Source organism: Gnatocerus cornutus, chromosome 4, assembly GCF_029298725.1.
Source record: "Gnatocerus cornutus isolate USDA-ARS CGAHR chromosome 4, icGnaCorn1.1, whole genome shotgun sequence".
In the NCBI taxonomy this organism is placed as follows: domain Eukaryota; kingdom Metazoa; phylum Arthropoda; class Insecta; order Coleoptera; family Tenebrionidae; genus Gnatocerus; species Gnatocerus cornutus.
The window spans coordinates 3,788,335-3,802,765 of NC_142236.1; the positions used below are offsets into that span (position 1 = coordinate 3,788,335).

Below are 14,431 nucleotides of genomic sequence, written 5' to 3' on the forward strand. Positions count from 1 at the left end.
CACCAGGTTAGTTTGATAGAAAAGGGAGAAATTAAGAGAGAAAATGAGCCAGAAGGAGAAGATCCAACGAAGAATTTTTGTTTTGGGGCGGTGGGGGATTGAAATCCCCAAAAGACCAGAGAAGGCGGCTTGGAGATTGTAGATGTAGCTCCTGAAGAGTGTCTCTTTGGTGTTGAGTTTGCTCAAGCCGAACATGACGAGACTAACAGTGAAGAAAGAGAAGAACAGAGCGATCCAAAGCCTGTAACTGATGGCGTGGACGATTTTCTTCCACGGTGATTGGACCTCGGCGTGGGGAACGCACCAATAGTAACTTTCCACGAAGTACGACTGACTTATCTCAAAGAATTTAAACTTCGGAAGATTTGGCGTGAAAGACGCTACAGCCACGTCGACTTTGTGGTTTCTCAGGAGTGCCATCAGCCCAGTTCCGGTACCATTATCGTACAAATCTCCCCAGTTTAGTGTCTTTTCCGACATAATGTAACTAACATTCAAGTGCAACTTCGCACCAATGGCTTCGACGATACGGACTTCCAGACCCTCCTTTATAATGTATTGGTCCGTATTGGCTACTCGCGCTACCGGTTTCATCACGTACGGAGGCCACTCAGTGGTACCAACCTTGACTTGACACCAATTGAAAATTTTGGGGATTTTCTCTGGAAAAAGTTGAGAGTTGTTACGCATGGTACCTCTGGTACAAACATCCAAGAGGCGGAGCTTGGTGTAGTCCACGCCTCTTTTACATCGGTACGGATACCACGTGAGTATTTTCAACTGTGATTGGTCCTCGCCTGTTGTTAAAATGACGAAATTGTGGATACCATCAAACCAGAGCTTCTCGACCATGCTAGGGACTTCCTCACTGTTATTATGAATGTTGGTAACAATGACGAACTTTGCCTGGGAATTCCACGAGCTTAAATCCTTGAAACTTTGAATTGTCTTCTCAAGTTCAGTGGAGTTCGTGGCTTCAACGATGTAGTTCTTGGTACGTTGGTCGTACCCTAGGTCAATTAAATTTGAGGTTTTGACGGAGAAAGAGTGACCTTGTTGGGCTAAACTCCTGAAGAACTCTTCATCAAAGAGATCATGAGAAGAGACGCTGAGCCAAATACTTCCGTGGTCTAGAAATTTCGAGGAAATTTGATGGAGACACAATTTGCGGGAGGCGTCAATGAGGGACAAGACCAGGAGGGTGGCGAAGACTTTTAACATCATAGTGCGAGCGATTTAGGGGCTTTAATGTTTTTATATGGTAATAATGAAGTTTATTTTAATGGGGCATTGTGTGAGATTTAATTATGTTAAGTATAGTGAATAATTAACGTGTTTATATTTCATTAAACTTATTAAAGTATCAATTGCTTCTAATTCAGTCATTTGTTAATGTACGACAGATGGGAGTACAGTTTTGGATTTTGCGGGAAATTCTGCGTTAAATGAGCACCAATAATTTAAGTTTATCCAAAATGCACTAATAAAGTAGTACTTTATTCACTCATTTTAGACAAATAAAGTACTCTTTTACTCTCTAAACACTTTAAAGAAAATTATGCCACATTTCCATGACAACAATGCCATTCTTGGCTTTCTAAACGCTAAAAATTTGTCACTGCTGTCACTTCTGTCAATTCTTTTAATGCCTTAATTGCAACCAACAGAGGCTTTGGATAAAATCTAGTATTATATTCGAGTGTAAGAACAAATTATTCACCTCAGTTAATCTACGATCTCGAGATTAACTGATTTTTGTCGTGAATAATTTGCGTCTTTACACTCTTATACATATAATAAATATCTATTATTTCGAAAATAAGTAAGATATTGGCCAAAACAGATTTTTGAGATTTTTTTCAAAAAAATATGTTTCTAAATCTAATTCGATCGATATCTTAGTTGTTTGCAAACAAATTTTAATCCTTCAAGCTCATTTTACGCAGAATTTTATGCAGAATCCAAAACTGTGCGAATTTTTACATACGTCAAGAAATAACCGAATTAGAAGCGATTAAATTTGAGGATTATGAATGTTTAATTCGGAAATGATAAAAATGTTTTTTTTTCGCCCTTGGACGGATAAGAATCAGGGCAAGCTAAAATTATTGTTGCACATTTTACGCAAAATTTCACGTAAAATTCAGAACTGTGCGAATTTTATTTGTGTTTTGGGTTACAAATAAAAGAGATGTTAACCGAAATAAGTTTTCAGAAAATCTAAGTAGGGTCATTTATTACAAGTTTTTTGGGACAAATTCGCCGTTTAAATTCTTTAAGTGACGCATCAATCGAAAAAGCAGCTCGAGATCTATCAAACGGCAAATTTCAAGTCAGTAGGTCAAATGGTTTACGAGCGGCATTCAAAAAACAAAAATTTAACTTTTTTGTCGTTTTGGATTCTGTGAGAAATTCTGCGTAAAATGAGTACCAAAACATTCATTTTGCTTTGCAAATAAGCGATATATTGATCGAAATATAGAGATTTGAGTTTTATGGTTTTGTCCGATTTCAATCAGATTCTCCATTTTGTCATGAAGAGGTCTAGAACGAATTTACTTCTTTTGTGTTTACTCGAAATTAGAATAACAATTATTCAATTCGACCGGATTTAGGTTAAATCAATACCAAACAATAAAACCTCCATTTGGTCTTTGTCCAAATCTCTTTAAGCAATTAACGATGTTTAATTCAGTCTGAAGAACACCTCCGAAATGTCGACACTTTTCTTAGTCTTTTTAACAGTCAAACTTTCCGTCCTCCAACCCCAAGAAGGAGATTTACAACCACAACTCGTCCAAACTCTTCTTCAAACTTACCACGAGTACCAGACGGTTTTTCACGTGGATAACAACACTTTGGAGGAAACCAACAAGTTTCTCACTTCCGGAGGAACCACAGTGGTACTCTACAATCACTCGTCACCACCACAACTAAGACGAACAACTGGCGAGAAAATCGCGCACTTTGTGGTTCTACGCAACGTAACATTCTTCAGAAAGTACCTCCGGTACCACCGTAACGTCGTTGATAAAGACGTGGTGATGTTCTTCACCGATTCGTTACCATTTCTCCCTGACGATTTCCTTCGAGAGTTAGAGAGAGCAGGAGACGCTTTAGTGGTTTTGACCACTCGTGACATATACAGAGTGTGCTTTTTTTGTCGACAACACCTCGAGTTCTTGGGGAGGTACAATAGTACCAACATACACCAACTGTCTTTTGTAAAGAAGGTACCAAACTACCACGGCCACCAACTGAAGATAACGTACGTCGATGACTATCCTTTTGTTTTCTGTCCCACGAAACTGATCAACGGTACTTGCCAAGACCTGGATGGTGTTGAAGTTGAAGCCCTCCGATTGTTAAGTCAGAGACTAAACTTCACTTACCAGTTCTTTAAACACGAAGGAGACTTCACGGAGCTTTTCGAAAAGATGTCTTCTGGGAAGTTTGATTTGGCTCTGGGTGGTATGACCATGACAGCTCAACGGTACGACATGACCCAATGTAGTCACACTTTTGCCATCGAGGATGTGGTAGCTGCTTACACATTCGAAGAGTCTTTTTCTTCGGTGGTTCTTGTGGTGTTCCTCCCGTTCCCTCCGTGGATGTGGTTTGGGATTGTTTTAACCATGCTCGGTACCACCGTCGTCATCTTCCTTATGTTGAAACTACACCAAACTGACACTAATGTGAAGACGATTCTTCAGGTAAGAGTACTAATCATGGTACCACTTAACGATACTCCTCTACAGAGATTCCTGAAAGTCGTACTGGAACAACCAGTGAGGATGCGCTTCATTTCTAAGAAACCTGCTCTTCTGTTGGTGGTGTCCAGTTGGTTACTTTTCTCTTTTTTGATCAATGTGGCGTACAAGTCTCGACTTGTCTCGGTTTTGATTCATCCTCCGGAACATCACACTCCAACTCTCGACGAGCTTATAGATGGTGGTTACAGTCTTGTGGTACTAAGCCGTGATGTCTTCATGGACTCTCTTAGTTCGGATCAACTCAGAAAACTAACAACTTCTGGGTAAGTCAACCTAAGAAGTTGAAGGTCTCGAGTTTTGGTTTTTAGGCGTTTGATCCAAACTTCAGATCTTTGTCACTCCATTGAGTACTTGAATCAAGACAAAACCATCGTTATTAAACCGTTTACGGATATTTTTTCGCATTCTGAGTACTTCTGTGGTCAAAATCAGAAAATTTCTTCAGTGACTAAACCAATTAGGGCTATTTTGACAGGGAAAAAGTTGTATAGTCTCCCTTTTAAGCTTGGTACTCCGTTTTTTTCAACCATTGATGAGCACTTGATGTCGATGGTCATGCGAGGTGGCCATGTGGTGTTGTTGGTGTTAACAATTATAATTTCTTTCAGGTTTTATCAACATCTGGAAAGATAAGTTTCTGTGGGTCAAAAACGGCAAATACAGCAGTTTGAAACACTTTGAAGCTGCCAAGAAGTACTCGGTCAATTCGAAGACGTATCACCCACATTTTGTTTTGTTTTTTATAGGGTTTTTGGTGTCTTTTCTGGTGTTTTTAGGAGAAGTTGCTGCGGCAAAAGTAGCAGTCAGAAACTAGATGTTGGTGAGAAAACAAAACTCGCTGATTAGAGATAAAATAACACCTTTCGCCGACAACAAACGCGTATTGATTTTGACTTCATAATTTCAAAAAATTATTCAGTGCAATTACACGACTTCATAAATTATGAATTATTTATCGTGTATTAATTAATTCCAAAATCAATAAACAATTAAGTCCACCTGAATTGACTTAAACTGCCCATTTTCGACCAGTGTCCTCACAATGTTGGCAAAGACTCTTTATTTTCTTTCTTTCCTAAAGACCATCTCGTCATCCTTACAAAACGATAGTTTTAGAGACGAGATCATAAAAAACCTTCTAGAAAAGTACCACGTCCTTTACCACGTCGATGACGATTCTTTGAACGGTACCACCACCTCGAGGACCACTTCTGTTATCTTCAACCACTCAACCAGACGAAGCTTCAAGAGACCCAACTATGGAAAATTTGCCCATTTCGTGGTGCTCCAAAACGTGTCTTTATTCAGGAAGTACCTCCAGTACCCACAGAACGTGGTTGAAGAAGACATCGTGATTTTCCCACGTCTCCGGACTTTCTCTGTTGATTTTCTTCGGGATTTAGAGCGAGCTGGTGATAGCTTGATCGTCACCTCTTCTCAGATGTATAGACTGTGCTACTTCTGTACAACACCGACAGCTCTTGCTTCAGTTCAACAGAACCACCCCAAAAAAGACAGTTCTTCCAAAGAAACCGAAGAACTTCAAAAGTTACGAAATGAAGATCGCCTATATAGAGTTCTACCCGCACACCTTTTGCTCCCGAACCAAAAAACCCTGTGACTTGACCGGAGTTGAAGTTGAAGCCCTCAAGTTGTTGAGTACCAGAATGAACTTCACGTTGAAGTTCTTCAGACAGGAACCAGATTACGCGAAAGCTACTCAAGACATGGCGGCACAGAAATTTGATTTGTTTCTAGGCGGATTGTCAATGAGGGCAAAGTGGTACCATTACATACAGTACACCTACCCTTTGATTGTCGAAGACGCGGTCGCTGTCTACACGTTCGAAGAGTCCTTTTCTTCCGTTTTCTTCACGGTGCTTTTACCATTTCCGGTGTGGATGTGGGTGGGTGTTTCCGGTGTATTGTTCGGTACCACCTTCTTTACATGTTTGGTACTGAAATTTAACACGCACTTCGAGATTGTTCTTCAGGTAAGAGTCGTGAGAGCAAGGAAGGTGGTAATGTGACATTTCAGAACTTTCTTAAACTCGCCGTAGAACAACCAACTCGCCTCAATTTCAATCTTAACACAACTGTGAAAGTGGTACTGTCCAGTTGGTTACTTTTCTCGCTTTTGATAAATGTGGCTTACAAAACCCAATTGGTTTCTGTGATGGTTCGTCCGCCGACACAACGAAATCCAAGTTTTGATGAGCTGTTGGAGGATGACTACACGGTTGTTGCAATGCCCGATGATGTCTACAACGAGCGGCTAAGTTCAGAGCAGTACTCGAAGCTTGTCAGCTCTGGGTAATCTTCTCGTTCTTTAAATAGTGTTAAAACGAACAATTGTAGACGTTTCATCGAGGTGCCCTACCTCTGCAGCGAGATAAAGTACTTCAATCACCACAAATCGATACTAATTAAAAGTTTCAGTATTATTTTTCTACATTCTGAGTACTTCTGCGGGTACGACCAGAAAATTTTCTCGGGAACCAAACCAGTGGGGGCTGTTTCAGCATCAAAAACGTTACACGCTCTGGCTTTTAGAGTTGGAGTACCTTTCATGTCAACAGTTGATAGGAACTTCCGATTGATGATGTCGACAGGTAAAGTACTTCTCCGTAGTACCAATAATTGATACGTTTTGGGTGCAGGTCTCACAGATATCTGGACTCGCCGCTCTTTTTATTCTGCAAGAGGAAAATATCGCGATCTTGCTGATTTTAAAGCAGCTAATAGGAAAGTTATTGATGCAAGGAGTTACAAAGTGCATTTCGCTGTGTACATTTGCGGGGTTTTGTTGTCGTTTGTTGTCTTTTTGGGCGAATGTTGGATGAGAAAAAATCCTTCATTGAAGGGAGGAAGTTCATCACACTTTAAATTGTGTTGGTAGCACTGACTGTCATATTACAGTCAGCTTTGTGTTTAGCCTTGTACACGAAGTTTTGGATTCAAAAATGTGTTGGTAGACCTGTTTATTATTGTTTATTTGTGGCCTTTTCTTATATTTTTTTGTTTTTTTTATTCTTTTTAACGTTTCTAAAGGTTTCTTTTCTTTGTTTTCCCGTAACTCAAATGACAATAAATCAATTCGACTGGATTTAGAACGGATCAATACCAAACAATAAAACCTCCATTTGGTCTTTGTCCAAATCTCTTTAAGCAATTAACGATGTACAATTCAGTCTTAAGAACGCCTCCGAAATGTCAACACTCTTCTTAATCTTCTTAACAGTCGAACTTTCCCTCCTCCTACCCCAAGAAGGAGATTTACAGCCACAACTCGTCGAAACTCTTCTTCAAACTTACCACGAGTACCAGACGGTTTTCCACGTGGATAACAACACCTTGGAGGAAACCACTGAGTTTCTCAACTCCGGAGGAACCACAGTGGTACTCTACAATCACTCGTCACCACCACAACTAAAACGACCAACTGGCGAGAAAATCGCGCACTTTGTGGTTCTACACAACGTAACGTTCTTCAGAAAGTATCTCCAGTACCACCGTAACGTCGTCGATAAAGACGTGGTGATGTTCTTCACCGATTCGGTACCATTTCTCCCTGATGACCTGATGAGTTAGAGAGAGCCGGAGACGCTTTAGTGGTTTTGACCACTGGCGACATATACAGAGTGTGCTTCTTTTATCGACAACATCTCGAGTTCTTGGGAAGGTATAACAGTACCAACTTACACCAACTGTTTTTTGTAAAGAAGGTACCAAACTACCACGGCCACCAACTGAAGATTGGATACGTTGATGACTATCCTTTTGTTTTTTGTCTCACAAAACCGATCAACGGTACTTGCCAAGACCTGGATGGTGTTGAAGTTGAAGCCCTCAGACTGTTAAGTCAGAGACTAAACTTCACTTGCCAGTTTCTTAGACATGGAGGAGATTACACGCGACTTTTCCAAAACGTGGTTTCCGGGAAATTTGATTTAGCTCTTGGTGGTTTAACGATGACAGCTCAACGGTACGACCTAATCCAATATAGTTATACTTCGGAGATGGAAGACGTGGTTGCTGTTTACACATATGAACCCTCTTTTTCCTCGGTGGTTTTCGTGGTGGTCCTTCCATTCCCTCCATGGATGTGGTTGGGGATTTGTTTTTGTATGTTTGGTACTGCTATTTTCATCTACATTCTGTTGAAACCAGTCAAAACTAATTTGGTGACGATCCTACAGGTAAGACTAACAGTTGTGGTACTTTTAACACACGTTCCTTCACAGCGCTTTCTGAAAGTCGCAGTAGAACAACCAGTGAAGATGCGCTTCATTTCTACAAAAACCACTCTTTTAGTGGTCGTCTCAAGTTGGTTACTTTTTTCGTTTTTGATCAACGTGGTTTACAAGTCTCGACTTGTTTCGGTGTTGATCCATCCTCCGGCTCAACATATTCCAACTCTGGACGAACTCATTGATGGAGGTTACAAGGTTGTGGAAACAAGTGGAGATGTCTTCACAGACTCTCTTACTTCTGAGCAAATCAGAAAACTGACCACTTCTGGGTAAGTTAAAGAAGCTCAAAGTCGAACCTACTATATTGTTTTCTAGACGTTTGGTCAAAACCTCTGATTTCTGTCACTCGATGCAGTACCTTAATCGGGATAAATACATCGTAATTAAACCGTTTATGGACGTTTTTGCCCATTCTGAGTACTTCTGTGGTCAAGACCAGAAAATCTCTTCAGTATCCAAACCAGTTGGGGCTATTTTGATGAGAAAAGTTTTGTATGCTCTCCCTTTTAAGGTTGGAACTCCGTTTCTTTCAACAATTGACGAAGATATAAAGACGATGATCATGAGAGGTGATCTAGTGATGGTGTTAATGCCAAAAATTTTGACTTGTTTCAGGTTTTATGAACATTTGGAAAGAAAAGTTTCTGAGGGCCAAAAACGGAAGGTACCGTAATTTGGGGCGGTTCCAAACAACCAAACAGTACTCGATCAATGCGAAAACTTATTACCCTCACTTTGTTTTGTATATTGCAGGAATTTTAATGTCTTTACTGGTGTTTCTAGGGGAATTTGTTTTAGGTAAAATTAGTTGGTGACTCTGAACTAATTACTGTTTAACCTCAAACTGTCAAAGACAGTGCTACCACCATTATCCACGTTTCAAAGCCTCCTTTAAGCATCACCTCAATAAGTTTAATGAAATAAAAACACGTTAATTATTCACTCAACTTAACTTAATTAATTAATTGTAAAACAAAGTCCTCATTAATCCCCATTGTTACCACCTATAAAAAGATTGATCCCCCTAACTCGCCGCACTATGTTGTTAAAACTCTTCGCCACCCTCCTGGTCTTGACCTTCAGTGACGCCTCTCTCAAAATGTGTCTCCACCGCATTTCCTCGAAGTTTCTAGACCACGGGAGTATTTGGCTCAGCTTCTCTTCTGTTAATCTCTTCGACGAAGAGTTCTTCAGGAGTTTAACCCACCGAGGTCACTCTTTTTCCATCAAAACCTCAAATTTGATTGACCTAGGGTACGACCAACGTACCAAAAACTACATCGTTGAAGCAACGAACTCCACCGAACTTGAGAAAACAATTCAGAGTTTCAAGGAGTTAAGCTCGTGGAATTCCCAAGCGAAGTTCGTCATTGTTGCCAACATTCACAACGATAGCGAACAAATCTCTGACATGGTTGAGAAGCTCTGGTTTGACGGTATTTACAACTTCGTTGTCTTAGCAACTGGCGACAACCAATCACAGGTTAGAGTACTGACGTGGTTTCCGTACCCTTGCAAAAGAGGCGTGGACTACACCAAGCTCCGCCTCTTGGACGTGTGTAGCAATGGTACTATGCGCAACAACTCCCAATTGTTCCCGGAGAAAATCCCCAAAATGTTCAATTGGTGTAAAATCAAGGTTGGTACCACCGAGTGGCCCCCGTACATAATGAAACCGGTAGTTCGAGTAGCCAATACGGATCAATATATTATAAAGGAGGGCCTTGAAGTCGAAATCATGGAAGCCATTGGTGCAAAGTTGCACTTGAATGTTAGTTACATCATGTCGGAGAAGATTCAAGATTGGGGAGTTTTGCACGATAATGGTACCGGAACTGGTCTGTTGGCACTCCTGAGAAACAACAAAGTCGACATTACAGTCGCTTGTTTCACGCCATCTGCCGCAAAGTTCAAGTTTTTTGAAACTAGCAATGCGTACTTCGTGGAAAGTTACTATTGGTGCGTCCCCCACGCCGAGGTCCAATCACCGTGGAAGAAAATCGTTGACGCGATCAGTTACAGGCTTTGGATAGCTCTGTTCTTCTCTTTCTTCAGTGTTAGTCTCGTCATGTTCGGTTTGAGCAAACTCAACACCAAAGAGACGCTCTTCAGGAGTTATATCTACAACCTCCAAGTTTCTTTCTCTGGACTTTTGGGGATCTCCATCCCCCACCGCCCCAAAACAAAGATCCTTCGTTGGATCTTCTCCTTCTGGCTCTTATTCTCCCTCAACTTCTCCCTTTTCTACCAAACCAACTTAGTGAGCAACCTCGCCAAACCAACTTATAGTTCCCAGATCACCACCCTGGAAGAGATCCTCGACAACGACCTCCACATCTTCGCCGAGGATGCCGCACTCTTCTCCTCTACCTATCCACCTCATGTGGTCAAACGCTCAGAAGAATGCTCTGATATGAGGGAGTGCTTCACCCGGGTGGTAACCGAAAGAAACAGCGCCCTCTACTTATCATCCTCCTATACTTCATACGTGAAGAAATCTTTCGTGACCGCGGAAAATGTACCTCTGAGTTTTTGTTTTCCGAGTACCACAGCGTCGTACCCTGTCATCGCGCTGATGAGGCGGGGGTTCCCATTGGCCCCCCTCTTCGACAAGATTATTATCCGTCTAGCTGAAGGAGGCTTCGTGGAGTTTTGGTTGGGGAAAATATACAATCAGAAGTACCTAGATGAAGAGATGGCGGTGAATAAAACCGACGACAACTTCTTGAACTTGAAGAAACTGAGCAGTGCTTTCAGTGTTTTGTTTCTGGGATTGGCGGCGGCGGGAGTGGTGTTCGTGGGGGAGGTCGTCTACTTTTTATTCACTTTTATGAGAGGAAAACAGATTTTTATTGTGTAGTCAGGGATGCCAACACAACCAAATCTATTGCCAACTTGGGAAAAAAACTAAACAGCACTATAATTAGGTACGTAATAAATGCAAGGCCGACTAGACGTGGAAGGAAAAACCCCACAAAAAATATCAATAAACATTTTCCACATTAGGAAGATCACATTTCTCTTATCTTTCCACATCAGGCACGCAAGCGACTATTCCACAGCCAATGTTTGTTGACTTTATCTTCGAATTAACACTAAACCCGCAATTAATTACGTGTCTTTTTATTTAACCACTTCCAATAAACTTCGCTGATAAAAACCACGAGGGCTGTTCCACAGCCAACTACCCAAATCCCGAAAATAGGCTCGAAACTCGAAAACCCCAAATTCGACTCTTTCGCTTCTTCATTTAGCAAAATTTCTTCGTTTATAGACGTGATGTTTTCAAATCGTGTGTTAAAAATCTCTCTTTCCCACTTCTGCATGAACCCGCCGCTTAAAATCCGCGAAATTAACACATCAAAACGGTTGAAAAGTTGGAACCCTTTTCGCATGATTATAGTCAGAGGGTACGAAACTGCCGCTTTTTTAAAACAGTAAATTAAAGGCTTCTTTTCCGAACTCCTGTAGCTATTTTCAAAGTAGTCCGTCACTCCTTTTGGGAAGCAGATGGCGGCGTTTCTGTCCAACGCCACGCGATCTAGACACCTCCCGTAATTAGTACACGACCGCCATTTTTTCAAGATGGCGGCGTTGATACGATTCGTATCTTCGTTAGTACCATCGGTTGGAAAAAACCGAGCGACTGAGTTAATCGCGTAGATCTTCAACTTCGACTCGAGCAACTCCTCGATTGTACTGATTTTCTGCTCGTTGGTAACATTGCTTAGAGCACTGGTGAGTAAAGTTTGGTACGCTGTAATAATACAGAAACTAAACACGATAAGAAGGCCGAAAAAGTAGCGAACTCTTGTGGTTTTCGGGAGAAAAACCGGAAAGGCTAGGAGAGCCCCAAACGCCACTAAGGCACAAGTACCCAGGTTTTTGTATGCGGGTACTTCTTTGCTGCTGGAGTACCACATCAAGACGGAAAGAGTTATGTAGACTATAAAGGTAAGGAAGAGAGCTGGAGGGCGGATTATGGTAGTAATAGAATCGAAGTTCTTCCGTTTGAAGGAGGAGGGCACGCAGAAGATTAGGTCTTCGTAGTGGTAGAAGGCGTCGTCGAACGATAAAGAGATTTGGGGGGTTTTTCCGTAGGCACCAATAACGACGTCCGCCGATTCGTCTTGAAGATCTTTGAGGTTGCCGGTGACAGTGCCGTTGGCGAAGACGTCACCTGGGGCAAGGGAAATCCCATTACAAACCAATTCCAATGTGCAGTAAGAAAAGTGCCCAGTGCTACCAACCACAAGACTCACATGCTGTGATAAGTTTTCAGTGCTACCAACGAAACGTTACCATGGTTCATTGCCACCCCCGACGTGAAATAGAACATCCTCAAGCTGCAAATATTTCCGATCAAATCCAACAAATTAATTTCCGTTCCTCTGCTAACCCCGGAAGTGAAGTTGCTCCAACTGTTGTTGCCAATTTTAATGACGTATGGTGGCAGATCCACCATCTTGACTCTCAAAGTACAATTGTTGAACTTGTCAGGAATCCGATTTTCATACCAATCCACAAAATCAGTGTTGTGACCAAAACTGCAGGAGTCAATATAAGTGACTCTGGCGAAGTCGTCGCCGCAGTTTCCTCCATGGTAAGGAAACCACGAGTACGCCAAGAAAGTCGTGGTGTTCTTAAGGTTTGGAAGAAGAATCACGCCATAGACCACATGGAAGTTCCACAACTCCTGCATGATCTTCGTCGCGACGTTTTTTGGAGTATCCACAATCCGGGAGGCAATTATCAAAAATTTTCCGTGAGGATTCCAGTTCTTGTACCCCTTCAACACTTTGATTTCCTCGAAGAAGTCCTCAAGTTTTCGCAGCTGAAGAATATAATAGTTTGGTTTGATCGCATCATCTGTCTCTTTCGACAGGTTTTTGATGGTGAGAGCCCACTTAGACTCCCTCATCAAATCGAAGAGGAGTAACCGGTCAAGAAGCGTCGTCGAGGGTAGTTTGGAGTCCACTTCCTTCCCAGGGAGCATGTACAACATAGTTCCCTCGCTGAAGAAGCGATCCGCCGCGTATTTAACACACTGAGCGAGACTCAGACGGGTTAGTCGTTCACTTTCCGAGACGGGTTCCAAGTTCGACAATGAAGAAGTGATAGTTTGGAGAAGGACGAAGACGAAGAAAAAATCGGACATGTTAAAGAGACGCGGTGGATGATTATGACGGCCGATGATGGAATTGCGTGCCTCGGGTTAGTTCTGGTTGTAATTAACAACATGACAATGTCATCAATCGATTCGTCTTGGGGGTAATTACACGAGCGTGGGGGAGGAACTGCCGAAATCTTATTCTACTGTCATTTTTGGGGGAGTGGAATTCAAACAGTTACACAAAGAAACGCATTAAAGAAGTGACAACACTAATATACAGTGTGGCCATCGATCGATAAGTGTAATAAAAAAATATTCAATTAATTTTAGAGAGGAAAAATAATGCGGAAGATTAGTAAACATGTTTTTTAGGAAAAACGTGATCATTCGATTTTACGATTGGAGCAGGCCATGATAAAAGGCGACTAGATTCCAAGTATTCCATGTGTCACTTTTTAGTGCTATCAAGTTAAGAAATTTGTTTTATTTGTTACAAAGTGATCAATTTAATTATTTATCTAGTTGGCCCACACCTTGAGAACGTGCGTCTTAACTTGTCACAAAAACGTTACATTAACTAGAAGAGTTTAGTAAATGGCAGATATTTTGGAGACATACGTTTACGATTAAGAGGGCTGCGTTCATTAAAATTACATGAAAATCGATGGCGCAAACCGCATCTCAATATCTGAAATAGTTTCCGAGATATTTAACTTTGAACATTGGGAAAAATGAGAAAAAATGAAAATCAACTATCCGAAACTTTGATCGGCCGCAACTCAGTTATTTGTTGTCGGATCTGAATTTAAATCCCAGATTTGGAATTTGCGTAAAATTCTGCGTTCACTGATGTAGAATAACTCAAGTTTACTCTAAAAATTAAGCGAGATATCGATATGAGAAGTTTGGCCATAGTTTTGGTCATAAATTTTCGCGAAAATTTGCAAATTTCGACTGTAGAAAAATCAGAGAACTGTTTCTTAGGTAAAAAATTGTGAGAAAAACGATGGCGCAAACCGCAACTCAATATTTGAAATAGTTTCCGAGATATCGAGCACGAATTGTTTTGAACCGTCAAAAATTTGGCCCTCTGGCGACAACCCGAAATTTCAAACGGCCATAACTCGGTTACTTATTGACAAAAATTAAAAAATTATCATGCTTTTGAGTTCAGCGTGAAATTCTGCGTAAAATGAGACCCAAATTTGTTGAGTTTTCTTAATAAATAAACGAGGTATCGACCAAAAACTGTTTTGGAAACATCATTTTAGAGTGATTTTCAATCAATGTTT

General features: G+C 41.2%; 2 protein-coding genes across 2 annotated transcripts; one reads left to right on the top strand and one right to left on the bottom strand.

The window, feature by feature from the left end:
• The first annotated feature begins 9,065 nt into the window (after positions 1-9,065).
• Positions 9,066-10,886, top strand: LOC148176104 (uncharacterized). The gene has a single exon (XM_088035017.1). The coding sequence runs from the start codon at positions 9,066-9,068 to the stop codon at positions 10,884-10,886; it is 1,821 nt and encodes a 606-aa protein (XP_087891143.1).
• Positions 10,887-11,061: 175 nt separating this feature from the next.
• Positions 11,062-13,281, bottom strand: LOC148176105 (uncharacterized). The gene is made up of 3 exons (XM_088035018.1): positions 12,293-13,281; positions 11,142-12,206; positions 11,062-11,108 (listed from the first exon to the last, which is right to left on the bottom strand). Exons 1-3 carry the CDS (start codon positions 13,182-13,184, stop codon positions 11,062-11,064), a joined length of 2,004 nt encoding a protein of 667 aa, XP_087891144.1. The 5' UTR covers positions 13,185-13,281.
• Positions 13,282-14,431: the final 1,150 nt, after the last annotated feature.